Here is a 20,506-nt window from a genome sequence, read left to right as displayed (position 1 = left end):
CAAAAAAAGATAGTTAGAGAAATGATAGCGTTTCCAAAAGTCCTTTTATATCATAAACTTGATGGGCAGGCTCCAGTCTGGTTTTGGGCTTACGTGTGTGTATGAGGGAGATGTTGAAGCAGCACTTGCCGTGAGTGGCTGGGTTTATGTTGTTCTCTGGAGTGTCTGTTTGACACTAAAGTTGGAATTGATAGAGTTGTTCTCCAGTTGTTCTTCGCAGCAGGGAAAATTTCCAACATAAATTGAGTGCAGCTTGCAGTGCTTCATGTTTACTTTCCTGGATCAGCTGAGAAAGTAAAATCTGTGGTGGAAAGGTGTGAGAAGAGGAAAAAACATTTTAATCGACTTTGTTTGGTTTGTTTGTTTTTAATGTACATAGACTGTGCTTTTGCTAGCACTTCTCATCCACTCAAGTTTTTGTTTCTCTACACAAGATTCTCATTTTCCATGTGAAACATAAACAGAGCACTTCCACAGTGGTAAAACTTATTTCAGGGTGAAGATGCGAAAATAGCACCACCAAGAGGTATAAATAGATGAAATTTAGGTTGCTTTAAGAAGTATGAAGGAATTAAAGGTAATTTATAGTTGACAGTGTCCCTTTAGCAGTTGTTTAGGCAGTTTAAAAGATGGAAGCATTTTTACGGTTGTGCTTGTGTAATACAAGTAAAGCATGGCAGGGGTGGCATTCTATGAAGCATGCAAGTGCTTAAGTGAAATTTTAAGGCCTTTTGGGAAGTGTTATACTGTGTCGTTGTTTAGTAGAGAAGCACAGGGGCACTTTTTTTTTTTTCAGAATAGACCATTAGAACATGCATTGTTGCCTCCACTGCTTATTTGGCGTTCAAGGGATACGTAGAATGGGACAAAATTAGGCTCTGAGAATTCACTGGAGCTATGTGGAGAACCTTTGCAAGCAGGAAGCTGCAATCCATTTTTGCACTGCTAGATGGAAAGCACAACAGTGTTTTCTTTAGTGAATTTCTTTTCAAGCAAGAATCAGCAAGGCAGTATAGATAAGAAATGCTCAGAATGGTATCACTGTGTGTGAAATGTCTTGTGTGACAGCCTCACCAATTCTTTGGAGGTTTTGTCAGGTGTTCACAGCTTTGATTCTGCAAGTGTATACAGATTTGAGCAGTCTTACATGTACAGAGAGAACTGATTAAACTGAGAAAATTTGGTTCCTGGGGCTTTTTTTCCAAGTGCTTGGTGTAATTTCATTCTCTGAAGTATTCCCCAAATATTATCGTGCTTGTACATACTAAAAGTTATAATTTTCTTTTTGAAGTTTGAAAACAGGAAAAAACTGGAAAGAATGAACACCTGCCTGAAGGTAGGGGAAAAGAAAAGAAAATGTATTGGCTGCAGTTGTTGAATCTTCTGAAGGCAGTTTTCTTTGTGCTTTTACTCACAAATTAGGTACTACAGACACACTTGCAGCACGTTTTACTCAGACTGATAGGTTAGTGATAACGTAAACAAAGCCATTTCCTAAATCTGGTGCTGCTGCTTACATTTTCTGTTTTTGACTCATGCGTGTGCCCGCTGTTCTCTTCCCAGGCTTGGATAGGAAGAATTTGGTTTTATATGTCCAGTAAAAATATGAACTCCATATATTACACGTCTCTATTTGACTGCCTTTCTGAAAGACACCTGCAGAATGGCGTTTCTGTTTTCCACTCATCTAGATCGATGTGTGGTCTGGCAAAACTTTGAGGAGCAAAGCCTCTTACATGCAGAAGTTAGTTTGAACTGATCTATGATTGAAACCCATGGACAAGTGAGGTGCATCAGTGCTGCAGTGGTATATTAATGCAGCCATGTAGTTTCTGGTTGTGTGGCTAGTGCATATCTAAGTTGCTAAAAATGCAGGCAGCAGGAACTTCCATTTATCTGAAAAGTCTGTGTAGGTTTACTCAGAGTACCTCAAACGCCTTTAAGGAAAATTGTTCTATCTGAACATAGTGATCTTATATTTTTCACTGTAAGAAGCATTTCTTTTGGAACAGAAACTGCTTTTACATTTTGTGCTCATAACAACTCAAACATGTTCGTCCCTCTACCCCTTCTGCTTTTTTTTCAGGACATTAGGCAGTGTTAATGCAAAAACACAAGTATAGCTTAGGGATGGGCGAGAGGAGTAAGACATCCGACTTACCTTGCAGCTCAGGTGATTCACCAAAGAAGAGGTTAGCTAAGCCATGCATGTACATGTAAGTACAGAGCAGAATACTGTCTGGAGAAATGTATCCTTTTCTCATGAGTCTTCTATCTTAACTGTTAAAAATAAATCTTGCAAGTCTGATGTGATACCATTTTGTGACTAGGACAACAGTAAAGCAGACACTGTACTCAAGACTTGCAGGAATGGATCTTCTGCCCTTAACCATATGTAAGGACAAAAATAAATTCTCCCACGAGATGTATAAAAGAAGGAATTTCCCTTTGGGATTCATTATACAGCATGTGAACAGTATTGACATCTACTGATTTATGCAAAGCTGAGTGGGTTGTCATGTTTTTAGGTCTCAAGTGCTGGGAAGCCTGATGGTTTGTGGAAGGGCAGATGGCACAAATGGTTTCACTTAATGTTTGGGAGTCGGAGCATCTAGTTTGTGTCGAAGGAAGAATGGGTGCTGTGTCCCAGCTTTGCAAGGTTGAGCGTGGGCTTTCCATTGCACGGCAGGGCTGATTGCTAGAGGCAGGCCATGCTCTGCAGGTGCTGAAGATGGGGATCACATCTGGAGACGAAATTTAGCTGACAGAGCAGAGATGTTTGCACAGAGACTGCTCCAGTGATGCAGCCTGAAGTTTTTGAAACGTTAATTTTTCAGGAGATCTCTGGTTCTCTAAACCAAACAATACCAGAGATATCAAAGACATAAAAACTGCTTTGAAATATATGCCCATGGGGAAAGCTGGATTTTGTGTAGTACAGATAAAGGAAGCTCAGGTACTGTTAACACGTATGTACAATCCCTACCAAAAGCCCATTAGTACACTGGGTTGTAATTTTGAAATTGTTGCAAAAGTAGTGGTGTAAGTATGACTTATTACCCTTTGTGTTCTGAAATAGCTGTCCTTATATAAGCTAACTTTTCTTTTTTCTGTTTTGTTATTCCTGCGCTGTTCAAGCAATACCATTTTCTAACGTGAACAGAACTTCAGTAACTGCCCTGCACGTTTGCCAAATTTTTTGTTCCTGGGACAGCTTTGCTCCTAATTTTTGGATTAGTTATGTATTTGCATAAATGATTAACATCTAATATAATGTGATTACATTTGGCAGCTCCTGCTTAAAATAACAGTTTTAGAACATTAGAAGTTAACTGGCTACTTTTTTGTCTAAAGATAAATTATGTGAGTGAGCTGTGGTTAGAAATGATCCGATGTTTTTTAAAAGCGTTATTTGTAATGTTCCTGTATCAGAACTTTGTGACGCTGTATGACCTTTGGTGCTTTCTGGATGGGCTTTTCAGAGTCTTTGTTCCTGAAGTTACCAGAACAGTTACTTACCTTGTACTAGTGAGGAGAAGTTGTTACTGGTGTGATACAAGATATAGATGACGTGTTTGCCAGGTGCTGAGCAGTATGTTGATGCCATACAGCATGCTACTGTGCTCTAATGTATTCTTCTTACTGTGATGCTCTTTCGAACACCTTGCATTCAAAGCATTCTGATGGTAATTGCTAACAAAGAGTGTGCAGTGAGCCCTAAATCACTGGGGTTGTCCTTGTCAAACATTCTGTTCTCTTGCCCCCCCTCTTTGGTGGAGTCCAGTATTCTCATGTGAGTGGTAGATCATAAGGGTCAGCAGATTGCACAATAGTATGCTTTTTTTACTAGGTAATGTGTGGGACCACATCATCTCTGGCTTAATGCCATGAGCTTCAGTGGAATTGTGCCAGGGTGAATCTTTCCCATGATTTTCACAACTGAACTGAAACTGCTGTTCAGTTGGTCTGATTATTTCTGTAGGATGTGGACAAGAAGATTCAGGCAATGCCAATCCATTTACAACCATGCATTTAGGATAAAATAAACAACCCTGTTCTCTCCTGGCATTGCAACTCACCATATGGTTGCATGGGGTTGCTGTGTGCTTGCTTTGTGGTAGTGCTGCTTGAGCAGCAGCATCACTTTACTTCTGGCCTGACAGAGAAGGCATCTTAGTGTCTCTCTGGCAAAAGCTGTGGCGATGGCAAAATTTCTTTCAGCGATAATTCCATATGAACAGTTTGTCTTTCCTGGAAAAATCTGCAAACTTTCAGAAACTGCTGGCTTGTGAAGGCTGTTCATTGCAATCTACTATAGCTGGCTTGATATCAAATTTGTAACAGCATAGGAGCATAGCAAAAATACCAAGAAATTGATAATATATGTATTCCAATTGGAACTCTTAGTCCCTGTGTAAAGAGTACAGCTGTTCTTTACTTTCGTCTTGAAAATGAAAAAATGAAATGGCCTAGAGGTCCTTCCCAAAGCAATTGGTAAACAGTGTTTAGAAATGCACAGTACCAGCTCTCGCCGTTTGAGGTGGGTTCGTGGGTTAATCCTTTACTGCACTCTTTTATAGCAAATGTATTAGCACTAAAATTTTTCAAGTGAATTTCAGTAGAATCTCTAAACATCTCATAGTGGATAGTATACACTAATGTATTTATACTACATGTACTAATATATGGTAGATAGTATACACTGTATTACTAATGAACTGTAAAGATAAGCTTCTTCATATTAACTTTTCTCTCAATTTAGAATAATTTGTCCTATAAGTATTATATTAGACAGATTGAGAGCACTTATAATGGCAGTGATACGTTTAAAAAAAATCTCTTTTCTCTTCTTGTCTGCTTAGTTCCAATTAACTTCATCTCTGCAGCTGTGCATTAAGTTGTCATAAATCCATCTTCAATGCATCACTAGCAAGTCAGAAAACCTGTTTCCGTGATCATGATTTGCGAGTTAAAATTCGTTTTCCTCTTCTGTTGTATGAAACAGCTGTCCTAGGCAGCGTCATTCAGTCCAACACAGCATATTTTGTCCTGGTTTATTAGCACAAATTCACGATGGCTGTTTTGGAAAAAGAGCTATGGATTTATCTTAAGGACTTCACGCTAGAATAGTTAATTGAGCCTCGCAAATCCTTGGCACTTGACTTTCATCTTTTAGAACAAAACACAGACTGTGATTTGATACCTTGAAGTCAGCAAAACAAAATGGTACTTTTTAGCAGCAGTGTTTACTTTGATCAGTTTTCAACTTTTGTGCCCTTGCCTTTCACGTAGTACAAATTGCTTTAGCAGAGTAATGGGGCAGGAGCCCATGGACTGTTTTTGTAGTTGGTTGCTGTGGTAATACTCAGCCATCCATGCAACTGTGATCTCCAGGGAAACAGAGCTGCCACAGCCGCCCTAACCTTGCTGCTATCACATGCATCTGCGGAGACCTTAAGGGAACTTTGCAAACTCTGTCGACAGACGGTAGTGATGAGCTTGAGCCCATGCAAAAGGAGCTGGCTAAATAATGCCAGCTTCTGTCCAACAGACATGGTGTCTGTGAAACGTGTCTTTTTGAAGGTTTTGTTTTTTTTTTTTTTAAACAGTTTTCATAAAATATAGTGAAAGATTCATTCTGGAAGAAATGCAGAGCTGCTCTGAGGCTCATTTCCTAGTCGTGTTGCATCCTTTCTTTGTTTGTATACACATTTTAATGAATTGGTAGGTTTTGTGGTATGCATTTTTAGAATAGCCTTAATTTAATTTTATTTTTTTTACCAACTCGTTGTATTTTTCACAAATTAGTCACTTCTTTGAAGGAGTGACTTGCATGCAAAAGGAAACTGGGAAGAATAGACCTATGCCGGGAAGAGCAGCTTTGCTCTGCAAACAGCAAACAGCTCCTGCACCTGAGCCTTGCTGAAACGTGCAGGGGACCATGCTGCTACACACCAGCTCAGTACTTAAATGAGCCCTTTCCAAGCAGCAAAGGATTGTGTTGGACCACAGTGGCTTATTTCCCTGTACTGATATTATGCTGCTGTCTGCTTGGTTAATGTGCTGTTCCTTCACATGTTTTAAAAACGGTATGGACAGAGCAGTCAGCTGGTTGTTAAATGGACTGGGTGTTTTAGTATACTTAATGGTGCTGATTTAGTTTTCCCTCGGTGTTTTTTGACCAAAGTGCTCTTGTAGAGCTGTCTGACATGCTGAGGTAGTATGTTGCTGAGAAGCACAAAATGTGTGTATTTTGTAAGTTTGTGTCAGCTTACAAGAGTGCATGGAGACTATCTCTATAGATCCATCATTTTGAATAATAATATGCCTCTGTAGGAGGTTCAGAAAAGTAATGGATTTTACCATTGTGCTTATTAATGGGTTCAGCATTTTGCATGTCTTCATATGTAGCTGTATGGAGCTGAACACACTAATTTCCAATGGGGTTTCTGGGCAATGCCTCACATAAATATTTAACAGTATGAGTTCTGCCAGAGAAAATGATAAAAAGGAAGGGAAAACTTCTAGTTAGCTCTTCTGCTATTAATTAGAAACATTTTGTTGGTGGTTTGGAAATATCCAGTACCTTTCTGTTAATGTATGCAGTGTTTAGAAGGTGCTATGAACTGTCTAGACATTTGAAAAAGAATGTGCCCTGAAGAGCTCACAAACTAAGATGAGAAAGGAGGAAAATGTGACTGGAAGAAGGGGAGCATCATGTCTAACACAGCTGATATATGGGTTCCTAGGTGGACAGTGGAGGCACTCTAGCAGAAATTACTTGGTTTTTTTTGTTTTTTTTTTCACAAGAGCACTTGATTTGCTTATAAAAAATTAAATTTTGGATTAACATCTTGTAGCTTTTCTTATGGATCAGCCTGTACTTTTCATGCAGAAATGTAGGCAAAATTCATTGTGGGATACAAGTTATGCAACAATTCCAGCCAAAGGCATTCATAGATACACCACCAGTTCTGAACAACTTTATTTTCATAGATACTGTATTTTCATAGGTGGACATAATCATATATGTATGTGTTATATACATACTTGTAATAACAACTGGGAAATCAAATAGCAGATCCAGTTGCAAAGAGTCTGATTTTCTTTCTAAAGTGGAATGTTTTCTCTTTATGCTCCCTCATGTGACCAAACTACAGGCAGAAATCTTCACAAAGTTTAAAACATCTGTCTTGTCTGGTAGATGTTGGCTTCGGATAAACCTGTCTGACATCAGTTGAAGCAGAGATACTTCTCCATTTTCTAATTACCCAAAGGATTTGGCCTAACTATCTCTGAGATGAAGTGTTCAGTGTGTTATGTTTTTTGTAATAGTTTGCTTTTAATAAGGAGATTTTAAATTGCAAGAATTTTGAAAATGTCTGTAGGAACATCTTATTTTAATTAAATCAGCATTCTAATAAAAACACAAGCACTATGCAAACCTAAACTGTGTGTCCCAACTAGCCCATGTCAGGAGATTAATAGTTTTAAATGTCAGGAGTTAATAGTTTTCTATTCTTGGTTATTTAAATACAGAAACCTAGATTATAGCTCATTTCATTAATATTTACATTAGCCTGAGCTAAATTTGGGATCAGAGGAAACCAGTTATCATTTGACTGTGAAAACGTGGCTATGGATGCATACCGTAAGATTGGAGAAAGGCAATGTTCACCACATTGAGTGTAGGAGACTTTTTTGTTGGCAGGTTTGAGTTTGTAGACTTTGTGGTCAGATGTCCTTTATGCCGTTTGGAACTGAAAAAAAAATCAGACTAAAATTTGAACTTGTTTGCCAGATAAGGACTGCGAAAGATAACACTTGGCTGCTTTGGTAAATTTAGATTACAATGTTTGTATTGCTGTGTAAGAAAACTGTATTACATAAGCCCAGAACAAGGTAATTATGTTTAGTTGTTTAAATGGCTTATTGCTAATTAGTCATGATTACAGCTGAAGAAACAACGGAATTAACAAAAGCTTTTTACTAGTAGTGAATTTAATAGCAGTTCTAAACTTTTTCCACTTCCAGCTCTTTCCATTTCTAGATGGAGCAACCAAGTGGGAGACTTTTAAAAGCAAGGAGTTTTATCTTATTTTTTTCAGCTAACAGAATTATTTTCACTTTATAGCCTGATACTTCAAAGCAGTTTTCATATCTAAGATCATGACTGCTTGATATCTGAAGTCTGTGGCATCCTCTTACCATTCAGAGTGCTAATGTCCTTCAGTTTCCTAAAAGGAGCTATTTTATTCTTTTGAAGCTGAAAATGGAAAGAAATGCTGTCCTTGGAACACAAAAGTAAACTGTGGTACTTCATGCTTTCTTCTGGAAATGCATAGATACAAATAGGACACCTGTAGAGAGAAATCAATTGCTTAGAGATGTGGCTGCATTTGCTTGGGGAACAGGGTTGCTTAGCCTTTCTGCAGTCAGTTGCCCAGTGTGCACGTTGGTCCTGGAAAGAACAAATTATTTTTTCAGAACAAATGTATAGATTCAACCATTTGATTGTAAAATCTCAGTTCTTTTTTCTTTTTTTGAAAACGTTTTAAGCAATGATGGACATCTGTACTCAGTTTGGTTCCCAGCTTCTGTCTAGTTACATGAATCTGCATTTATTTTAATAATAAACCGGTATTTACCACTGTGTAAGAGTAATGCAATAAACAATGCATTTAGTTTCTCTAGCAGGAGACAAAACTCATTCTGAATTACCTGTATGCTCTGTATTCTGAGCCACTCAGAGTTTTGTGGTTGTGTGCGTGTTCGAGGAGCTGTGGTTCTTTGTCAGGGAGTCCTGCTCCTTCAGTCCACAGCTGAGATGTAACCTTGCCTTCTTGGTGTGTGTGCTATGTGGTCTCCCACTGCTTTTTTTTTTTTTTTTCAATAAAACAGAATGTATAAATATGCCAAATGCTGACTGTTTAGTAAACTTACGGGTAACTGTAACAATACTGTGATGTCACTTACGAGTTGTCATATACTAAAAACTGATAGAATGTTCTCTTTCATGCACTGAATTTTGCCCAGCATTGGCAGCAGCACTGACAGTGAGTCAAGAGTCAAGAAGAACAAACTGAATGTTTAAAAAGTCAGCTCATAGCTTTCCTCACATTTTTGATGCTCGCTTTCCTGGGCTTACATTCACCATGTGTTGTTTCTTGTCCATGATGATAAGCATTTTCTTCTGTTTTGTGTTTGTTTAGTTTATTTTGCACGTTAGAATTATGCCCTATTAGCATAATTAGACGAGGTTTTGTACTCTAAGCCAGCTTTGTAGGCTACCATCAGAAATTGGAGTTTTCTTTGCTGTTCTTTTTATCTCCTTGTTCTCCAGCCCTCAGCTTAGTGGTTTGACCTTTTGCATAAGCTATTTTTCATCAGCATTTGCCAAGGTTTTCTTAAACACTTTAGCAGTGCTTTGCAAGCATAAAACAGAAATGTTAACTATTTCATTCTTTATTTTATCTGTATTCTGTTGACTGACTTTTTTTGGGAAGTAGGAGTCCATAATCTTGGTCTGAGAAGGTCTGAATGTTAGGAGCTGTAATGTTTATAGAAGTGACTTTTGATTCATTGTTTCAAATTGATTCATTGTTTCAAATTCCCCTTTTGTTTTGAAACTTGTAATGCAGTACTTGTGCATTTCTTTATTTCTTTGTAGGTCACATTACACTTGACTCCAATTTCATCAGTGCATATTCACCAGAAGCCTCTGGTGTTTCTTCTCAACTCACCTTTGCCTCTGGTCTGGAAGCTAAAAACAGAAAGACTGGCACCTGGAATCCGCAGAGTTTTCTTTGTAAGTATGCATGGTCCTCTGGCCCACTCTGTATCACAGCTATTTGTCACACAAAGCACAAAGTTAATGGCATTCATTTGGAAAATTTTTAAACCTATGTTAAGAAAGGCAAGTTAACAGGAGGTCAAGTTTCAGTGTCAGGCTCTGGGGAGCAGTTAGGTGGTAGAGCAAAGCAGTTTGGAAAAAGTACCCAATTACCTGTTATATGAATTCAAGTAAAAGGAACCAAAATTGCTTTTTTTTATAATCTGCATATTGGGTAGTTATTAACAGCAGCAGCAATTCCCAATTCCAGTTCAAGAAGTTGTGAGGTTATAACAGATTGCCTGTTCTGATTAGAAGTTTGATAAACAATGCAAAAGCCCTTCAAAGCAATGGGAAATGTTACGGTGAATGCCTATTGTGTAGTCTGTGAACAAACAACAATTTGTATGCATTGAGTTCAAGATATGTTTGTTTCTGGTGAAGCTTGATCTATTGAAATGACCAAACTAAGCCTAGAATGAAGTCATTTTTATTTCTCAGAAGGACTGGAGTGCTGCTTAAAATGTTATGATCCAAATATTACCTAGTATTTGTAAATCATGTCCATACAATTTGCCAGGACATTCAAGTTTGCTATTTGTAGTGAAACAGACAAGTTGTTTGGATTAAATTTTTAATGTGTGACATCATGTCTAATCATGAGTTGTCGTTATTAAAGTTGCAGCTTTTACTATGTTCAACTCTAATTGCAGAACTAAACTTGATTATTTTTAGCTATGTCCTTATAGGGTTCAGTTTTGCTCTTCCAGCATAGCTGACTGTGGTAGGCATTGACTGCTTCTGCCCTACCTGATGGGAGGGAACTCAGTGGTATCACTGTGCACTGGCAGGAGGAGAAGGTGCTTTGTGCTGCAGCAGTTAGCACACTGGGAAGGGGACACTTGTCTCTGACTTGGTGTAATGGTGACTCCATAAAGTTCTCTAAGAGTCCCGTTGTTCACAGGATATCAAAAGTTTTTCTGGGGTTGATTTCTTTTTCATAGAATCATAGAATCCCAAGGTTGGAAATAACCTGTAAGATCATCTAGTCCACTGCCAGGGACGGTGACTCCACCACCTCCCTGGGCAGCCATTCCAGTGCCTGACCACTCTCTGAGAGAAAAACTTCTTCCTTATGTCTAATCTAAACGTCCTCTGGTACAACTTGCGGCCATTTCCCCATGTCCTGCTCGTTGCCTGGGAGAAAAGGCCAAATTGCTCTTCACCACAACCTCCCTTCAGGAAGTTGTAGAGTGCAATGAGGTCTCCCCTGAGCCTCCTCTTCTCCAGACTGAACAATCCCAGCTCCCTCAGCCGCTCCTCATAAGACTTGTGCTCCAGACCCCTCACCAGTTTCGTTGCCCTTCTCTGGACACGCTCCAGGACCTCAACGTCTTTCCTGTAGTGAGGAGCCCAAAACTGAACACAGTACTCGAGGTGCGGCCTCACCAGTGCTGAGTAGAGGGGGATGATCACCTCCCTGCTCCTGCTGGCCACACTATTTCTAATGCAGGCCAGGATGCCGTTGGCCCTCTTGGCCACCTGGGCACACTGTTGGCTCATGTTCAGCTGAGTATCAACCAACACCCCCAGGTCCCTCTCTTCTTCACAGTCATCCAGCCACTCATCCCCAAGCCTGTAACACTGCATGGGGTTGTTGTGCCCAAAGTGCAGGACCCGACACTTGGCCTTGTTGAACCTCATCCCATTCATCTCAGCCCAGCGGTTCAACCTGTCTAAATCCCTCAGAAGGGCCGCCCTACCCTCAGGCAGATCAACACCACCTTCCAGCTTGGTGTCATCTGCAAACTTACTACTTACAAACTTACTGAGGGTGCACTCAATCCCCTCATCTAGGGGGATCTTAAACAAGATGAGCCCCAGTACTGATCCCTGGGGGACACCACTTGAAACGGGTCACCAGCTTTCCTTCCATCAAGGTACAAGAGTAGAAAGACCTTTAGTATTTTGACTTGTGAAGGACTCTGTCCTGTTCCCAGTGCAATTTGTTTTAAATTAAAAAATGATATTGTATTTTAAAGGTGTTTTAAAGGTAAAATCTCAATTTTTCTCACTAAATTTTACAGACTCTTAACTGTTACCTTCTTGTTGACCATTCATGGTATGTGCCCTTAACATAGCCAGCACAGTTCAGATGTGCTCAGAAATTGACTGAAGATGATGATGAACAGCAGTATGATGAGAGTCCTTGATCTTCTTGTGGCCAAAAGAAACAGCACCTTTCACCAGTTAATTAAGATTTAGTTATATTTTCATTTCAGTTTTGATCTCCTCTTGCAGTTGCTATACCATCACTCCCATTTCAATTCAGCTAATTTGTTTTCAGCCCTCTCTTCTCCTCTCTTCAGCATTTTCCTTCTTCTTTTGCCTTGACTTTGGAATTGAAGAGACTCTGCTGAGAGCTATCAATTTCTGCTTAGCAGACCATGCCAGTGTTCAGACTGTGGCTGTGCTGGACTTGCTTAGCTTGGCTCAGTGGCCTGCAGTAAGGCACGGAAACAATAGGAATGTGTCTAAGGCCTTAGCTGCCAAAACTGTACGATTAGCCAAGTGTTTGCTTCAGAAAAGTGCTTCAATCTCTTCTGACTTAAAACAGACTTGAAAGCAAAAACAGTCTTGAAAACTTGAGCAGCAGCAGTCATGATTTGTGCCAAAAAAGGCATTGTAAGTTTATTTCAATCTCTTATCAGGGACTCATCAACCTTCCTATTTCTCATATACCGGTTTCTCAGTAGTTATGACTTGTGTTAGTTGGCTGAATAACTTAACCTGTGGTAATAGACTATTGCCCTTCCACAGTTCCACTCTGCTCAAAAAGATACATATGTTGTTTTGTCTATATGTTTCTTTCAAAAAATAAAACAACACAGAATCATGTGGCGCAGAAAATTATGGGAAATGGAGAAAAAATCTTGACTTGTGCACAGGTATAACACCCCTCAAAGAAATAGATCAGCTCTAGTTTGGCAGCAGAGCTGCTTGTCTGTGTTAGGCCATGCCACACTGCAGTCACTAGTGCAGCCTCCGGCCTGAAGAAGCAATCTGCCTCTTTGCAGAATCAGGGGTTTTACTTCCAGGTACTTCCAGGTGAGTCATGGAGCAGACAGACATACTTCTTCTACTCTCCCTTCTTCCTTACCAAAGCCCTCAATAAGTTCCAGAGAATTAAGCTTTAGTGTGTAAATCACAACCTTAAGAAGCATGGGATGCAAAATTGGCTTCATTGGCTCATCTTGTTTGAAAATACTTGGCTTATGCATGTACTTCTGCAGTTACATCTTGTTCATTCTCCTTACGTTTACAAGCCAGAAACAGGGTATTTTGAATCATAAAGGATTTCAAATATAAAAATATGTTTTGATGTCTGTGAATTCTATGCTCAAAACAGGAATGTGTGTCATGCATACCATAGGAGTGTCATAACTATTGTGTCTGTCTCTATGGAAGCCTGAGGCATGATAATCATTGTCTTTCCAGCCTCTCTTTCTGACATTTCATACAATATGTTCATTCACAATTTTATTAATATGCTGTATGTAAATTGTGAATTGCAATGTTTTATTGATTGAGCCTAGTTAGTAAGTAAAAATGTTTAACTGGCAACTTCTGGGACTTGTTAGTGGTAAAGAAAACACTCCTGGAGCCAAGTCCTGACTGTTTATTTCTTACAATTACTAACTGTTAAATTTGCCCCTGCATAGCACCATAACACTTAAGTCATTACAGCGAAGTTATTTGAATAAATAAATATACAAATTATATTAAAAGATCAAAAGCTATTTCTAAAAAGGGAGGTAACTCTAGGATATGAGCAGATAATAAAACAATCTGTGAGATGCTGTTAGTACCCTTGTACAGGTGGAGAAAATAATGTTTGCTGAGGTTGAACAATATTTCTATTGCAGCAGACAGTAGAACTATGGCTGTCTATTCTTGGTATCCTTGTTAGAAAGATACTTTGCTCCCCTCAGTCTGAATTCATTGTTTGAGTTTCCACTGCAAAGGTTGGTTGAAGAGAACAAAGATAAGGGGTCTCAGATTGCTTGCTAATTTTTTTCTTTATTTTATCTTTCAATCTGTATATATGGAAAAGAATGAAAAGATTTAAAGCTTGTGTCAGCATATTCTCAGAAGACCAGGAAAGCATACAGTAGTAGTTCTGAGTCAGTCTGGAGTTCACCTTCTTTCCATATAGCTAAAAGCTTGCATTGTTGACTTGGGTCAGGTCCTGCATTATACAGAAGTTTAAAATGAATGGTGGAGAAAATCTGTCCTCCAGGCGCATGGTTAAACTGTAGAAGAAAGTACAAAGTACTTTGTAAATTATTATTTTCTTTCCCAAACAGTGCAATGGATGGAAGCACAGTGACGCTTACAATACTTTGGAGGAAGGCATCTGGGATGGTTCTTAAGGGGTTTCTTTACTTATTCATTGCCTTTTTGCTGTTATTGCACTGATTTCTGCATCTGTAAATCAGACAAAACATTAGTGAATAGTCCTAAGAAAAAATGTTGGGATCTCGATCAAAACTAACTTAAGATATCTAAATAATAATTATTTTCCTGGTAGGTTCATTTGTCAATTATATAAATGCAATTCATGAATTCACTCTGAACTGCCTGAATTGCATTCAGCTGAGTTACTCACATAGTGATTATCTAAATGGAGAGTCAAAAGGAACTACATAATATGGAGAAGGAAAAGCCAGTAAATAGAAGTAAAACAGACACATTCTGTATTCTCAAGTCAAAAGTGATGCAATAATGATTATAGAATTGTAATGCTTTGTTTGGTATACATAATATTCCAGTGCTGTGCAAGACAAGGAGGTCAGGTGTGCTTCAATAGCCATGTTTTAGTGCACAGGTGTTCTTGGAAACTACAGACACTCTTGTGCTTTGTGTACTTTTTTTAAAATTTTTTTAATGTAAAAGTACTCACATAGAAAATAAATTAGAAAACAGATGCTTTTCCTGAGCTTTGACTCCTGTTGTAGCTGAGTTCTCTCAGGTTACCTGGGAGAAGGCAGAAGGGTGGAGAGTGATTTTTGAAGCTGTGGAAGTGCCAAAAAAGGCAAATTTCTGCACGAGAGTTACAGAAAGTAAGTACATGGTGACTGTCTGGTATGGTGTTAATGTTGTATCTGGCTTAGATAAGATTATTTTCAAAGAGCCTACGTCAGTTATGTATATCTTGATGGGTTAAGTTGGTGGTGCCAGCAAGTCCTGAGTTTGTTCTCATGATGCTGAAAATCAACAGACCTAATTATCGTACTATTTTAATTTGAAAACACCTGAAATATTTGAGTGCATGAAGTCTGCCTGACCTAAGTCGCTGAAAATCACCACTTTGACTACTGATATATCTAGACATATTAGTCTGATTGGATATTCTTACAAAAATACAATAGCTTGGGGACTGGGCCCTTTCTGTTGGAGAGTTCCTAGGCTGAACCATCAGCCCCCTCTAGGAAGAGTGGCATGCAGATGGGAAAGTCTGCTTAGTTCAGCAAGGGGAATATTTAGCACCTGTGCTAAATACTGCGTTTTCTTCAGTAGGAAGAAACTGTAGGCCAGAATTGTACCGGAAGGAGGCAGAGGGAGAGAGAGTACATCTTCACTGGGGATTAGCCTGGTTGGATTACAACAGATCTCAATTTTTTGTAAGCTAGACAACACCTGCAGAAAATACTTCTACCTTTGATCCTTTTACAGGCCAATTTTGCAGAAAAACCTGACCAGACTTTTCCCACCACCACACTTTTAAATTTCTGTATAACAAAATAATTTCCTCCCTTCCCCCGAAGTCATTATTTCACTCCTTCCCTAAAAGCAGTTTATTAAGAACATGTCTTGGCAGAAAACCAGAAGGTTTATGAAGCTGCCCAGAAAGAGGGTTTTGCAGATGCTGCTCGCTAGTGATTTCTCTCTTCAGATTTGTTAGCTTTCTCAATTGCTTTTATAGCCTAGGAACGTCTTTATTGGGCAAGTGAAACTAATCAGAATTAAATGAAAAAATGGACCCCAATCCTTTTTGCTTTCCTGAGAGAAATCACTGTTAGACTAGATTCCCCACCTCCTCCTCTCTCCAGAAGTCTGAATATCTACTTCATAGTACTGCTTATAGTATTTGGTTAAGGATGTGGTGCTTCAGCTCTTTCTCTGAGTTAGTTATTCAGGTAATTGGCTGAATAAGAGTTATGGATGCGAAAGCACTTAAGAAGTGAATAACCTGACAGGAGATTGGTAAAACGGAGGAAGCAACAGTAATAAAAATAAATGCAAAACCAGATCGTGTGCTGTTGTTTTGAGATTTGAGGAGAAAAAAAAAAAGAAAAAGCTGTAAAGAAAAATCAGTGATTGAGTTTAATTATTAGTCATCTGTTTATTTCTAAGAAAAAAAAAAAGGGATGGTCTTATTTCTTCAGCCAATAGCTAGTGTATTCCTTTTACTTCATATGGCTGACATATTTTGGGTCTCTGCCACCAAACCACAAGCTGCTCTATGGTTTGCACTAGATTTTGGATGACTGACAAAACTCACTGAAAAACAAGTGCTATTTGTTTTCCTGTGCCTAGAATTTAACGGGAAATCAGGAGACTAAGTTTCCAATCACTTGCTAAACAGACCCAGATGCGAACAGAGCGCTCTGCTAGAAGAGTGAGAAAGGATAGGAAGTGCATGACTAGTGATAAATATAGTATAAATAGTGACCTTTCACTGTTCAAAGTAAAATGCTGTAGATTTTCAGCGTTGTGTAACAGTGTGAAGAGGAATTTAAAGGGACGATTGCATTTCCACAGAATCCTGGGTTTGTTTTTTGTTTAAATCTTCATAGTTCTTCTACTTAGTAGCAGGAAATAATCCCATGGTTGCCCTTTTCCACTTGGCAGAGTTCATGTTTCCCCTTCCCCTTCCCATACCATTTCCGTGCTTTTTGGAAGGAATGTGAAAATACCATTAAGTGTCTAATTAAAAGCAGCGTTTAGTAAACAGTAATGTTTATTATGCTTGTCACAACTGTAAAATTCCTCAGACAATGTCTAATTTAGCCTGATTTACCTCCTGACAAAATCATGCTTTTCTAGTCTGTAGAACTGTTTTCCTCCCAGAAATTTCAGAGACTGTATATGAGAGCTGTTCTTGGCAATCAGCTGGAAGGATTTTGTCAGAAGTAGAGATGGTAGAAAATGAGTGCTTAATACAGGTGTAACAGTGTTGCATTGTCTGCATTCAATAAGGTGGAATGTGAAAGAGCACAATAGTCCTAGTAAAGCATCTTTAAATACTTGGATTTTTTTGATTCAAAAGTTCCTTCAGGAAATGTTAGAGGGGAGAATTTATATTTTTGACTTATGAAGCTATGTTCATAGCAAAGAATTCTGTTTGTGGTAGCATGATGTCCCAAAACAGGGGACTTTTTTTACAGCACAGAAGTATCTTTTGCTTTCAGTGTAAAGCACTTTAATCTGGAAAGAAATATTTCAAAATTCCCAAGTTGCTGGTAAATACCAGAGGAATCTATGCAAGTCTGTGTGCCTTAGTTTCTCCTTTCATGGAATGGTCAGGCCCTCTTCTTTTTTGGAGCTTGGTTTGCTAATGCTATCACAGTTCATATTAGATTCTCTCATGTCCTAAGTGATTTAAGCCATTTTTCAAAACTCACGCTTAATGCTTGGTGTTTCATTAAGCTTCAAGGGTGGGCTGTATTCATGGGTCATGGCTCCAACAAAAGCTTTGTCTGCATCCTGGGCTTTATGTTAAATCGAGTTGAAAGAGCAAGGAAAGAAACAACATTCTGGCACTTGGAGATTGGAGTGGACCCATTCTGCAATAAGCTGAAGTGTTTGGAGACAGATTCCTGTGCTGATTTTTGTCTTTTCTATACTGTCATGGTTCCTTCCTGTCCTCACTTGCTTCAGTTGATGGGGGTTTTGAAAGTGGAAGTTCACAGAAGCAAGCAGCACATTTTGGCAGACTACTGGTGTTAGTGACGCAGAGATAATAAATCACAACAGGTTGTTATTTAGTCACTGATTCCAGTGGAAAGTATAGCTACACTTGCCTAGATATGCTTTAATTCACTCCTTCTCTAGCTAGGTGGAATCTAGCTTGAAACAAAATCCCTGAAAAAGCATCTGCTATCTTATTTTGTTCAGATCAACTTAATGTGTTGAACCTATTAAGATGGTATTAGATTACTGTGAGGTGAGTGAACAGTTGCCTGTGTATGTTAAACTCCTGCTGAGCCCTGAACTTTGGGGACAGATTTATCCTTCATGTCATTTTTTTTTCTTTTTCCTTTTTATCATGATTCTTTCTATGGTGGTTCTGAAAATTGCACTTGCTTTGATGTGGTTTCAACTTAGATGGAAAATTTCTGGATTTTCTTTCCAGATGCATATAAATGCACAAGTGTGATCCCACGGGGTTCTAATTCCTATCAGGTTCTTTGATAGTTGGTGAACTCAACATCTCTTCAGAAGCAGAATTAAAATCTGCAGATAAGATAATGCTATTTCTTTCACATTTTGTTCTAAAAACAGTGAGAAAAGGAAGTGGAAGTTTGTCATGATTTTAAGTGTTCTTGAGAACACCAAGCTGAAAATGAAAAAAAATATACTGCTATCTGAAGGCATCTTATCTCTGTGGTTTGTAGGGAATAATGCAAAGCTGATAGACGCTGCACAAATGTGCAGCATGTTTTATGTTGCACCTGATTTCAAAAGCAGCCACTTATCAAGAAGAATTGCTCTGTTTGTGATTGTATGCTGATTTTTTTTAAGCAATAAAGGAAATGTTTTTTGAGTTTCAGAGTACTTGATCTTTCTCCATTTGTGGCTTCGCTTTTTCTCTGTAAGAGGTCTGAAGTCTGTCAAAGTACATTATCAAAAAAGCTACCGAGTCCTGACTCTGTGTAGGCTGCTATGAAAGTTGGTGCAAGATTTTTACTTCTACTCTGAGTGGATTTACTCCTGACGTGTTCTGTCACGGGTCTGATACTATCTAGAAACATTAAACGGTGCTGCTTTTCTTCTGCTGATTTGTTTGTTCCGTTATGGATGGCTTTGTTGGTCACTTGTGCTGGAGGGACCTTGATGAGTGGCTGTTGCTGTGAGGAGAGGGAATGATTCATGCTGTGGATACTTAACTTTGTGTTTTGAGTCAGTGTCCAAAGGTATCTGACTCTCTCTCAAGGCTAATTTATGAGCTTGCTTCCTACTTGGGTGTTCTGAGTTACAGCTACATTAAATTCTTAAAATGTCATAAGGCAAACAAAAAATAATATCCCCAATATATCAGGTTCAAAGAAAAGAAGAAAAAAAAAAAGACAGAACTTTAAAGAGAGAAGGAAATAGGTAAAATAAGAAACAGAAGTTGCTGTTTTGAGTGGCTGTAGTGACATGCTCAGCAGTGAGATGACTTACGGCTGGATCTGAGGTGTTCCTTCCGGCAAGCAGTAATTGGTGCAGTTTGGCACTTAACGCCAGGTAGCTGATGTCCCAAGGTGCCTTGGCAGCACTGCAAGAACAATTTTTGTGAGACTGGAAAGTTTTTTTTTAGAGACACATAAAGGTTTGGTTGTTTTTTTTTTCAGGATGAGAGATCCTTGAAGTTTCCTTGCCTCTGTACAGTGCAAAGAAAATTTCTGTTTCTCCCAAGGACCACTAAGTTACATTTAAGTAGTAGTATGTGTAATTAAAGTAGGTTCCTAAATATCTTTTACTACTTGATAGAAAGCTCAGAGTTTTGTAGCAAATGCAAGATGCTGCACTTGATCCTCATTCCCCCTGACAGCAGAGCCTTTTGAACTGCATTCCTTGCTGTGGAATACTGCTGTCTGTGGACGGTGTATTTTGGGCCTGCAAACTGATTTTCCACATCAGACTTGGAAGTTCCTCATTTAGCCTCAGAAATGTGGCAAAGCATGTAGATGACCTCAGCAACAGGGGATGTTTCTGGTGCAGTCATCTTTAATGCCCGCACAACAACAGGAAGAAATAGAGCTGGAGCGCTTTTTCCACTCTGCAACCTCTAGAAGTAACCACTGCAGGAGATGAAGTAGGGAGATGAGAGTGAACGTGGTGGCAGTTTCTTAATCAACCATTGGGCTGGGTAATGTGTGCTCACGTTAAAATTGTTGACATATTTCTGAGCATGTAAAGCATTCTTTTGTTTGAATGCTCTGGCTGCCATGCCTGAAGTACTTCCAAGAGGGCTGCTTTTGTTTTTTTCTGAAGAGTAAGCAGTTAATGTTTGAAGCAGGTGTTGAAACAGTGATGGTCGCCTTTTTTGGAAGAGTTTGTTGAATTCTTTCCAGAAAAAATAACGTGCTTGGCCCACTTAACCTTACCTCAGGTCCATGTAGTAAAAATCCTAACATTGGCAGGAACAGCAGAACTCTGCACTTCTTTTAAAAATGTAATAGTGAAACCATTAATTTCTAATTGTCTTCGGTCTGTGATTAAAAAATGATGATAAGCTTCATGTCTATATAAAGATGTTTACTATATAATCGTTAGTTGAGGATGTTAGTGAGAGACTTGATGATTCTGCTTTTTGTCTCCCAGTTTCTCTCTAGTAAGACTCAGAAATTTGAGTGTGGTGTTCACTGATAGTATCTGTCCTGCAGGGAAACATTTGTCTTGCCC

At 38.9% G+C, this 20,506-nt stretch overlaps 1 protein-coding gene across 2 annotated transcripts in view; it reads left to right on the top strand.

Moving 5' to 3' along the window:
- TGFBR3 (transforming growth factor beta receptor 3) overlaps positions 1-20,506 on the top strand; it is a 117,496-nt gene that overhangs the window by 57,342 nt on the left and 39,648 nt on the right. For both annotated transcript variants that reach the window (XM_048944777.1, XM_048944776.1), the window contains one exon: positions 9,671-9,808. In XM_048944777.1, the coding sequence (XP_048800734.1) occupies positions 9,671-9,808 (138 nt within the window). The remainder of the gene's footprint in view (positions 1-9,670; positions 9,809-20,506) is intronic.

This window comes from Lagopus muta, chromosome 5 (genome assembly GCF_023343835.1).
Source record: "Lagopus muta isolate bLagMut1 chromosome 5, bLagMut1 primary, whole genome shotgun sequence".
Lineage (NCBI taxonomy): Eukaryota > Metazoa > Chordata > Aves > Galliformes > Phasianidae > Lagopus > Lagopus muta.
This window is presented reverse-complemented; position numbering and strand designations above follow the sequence as displayed.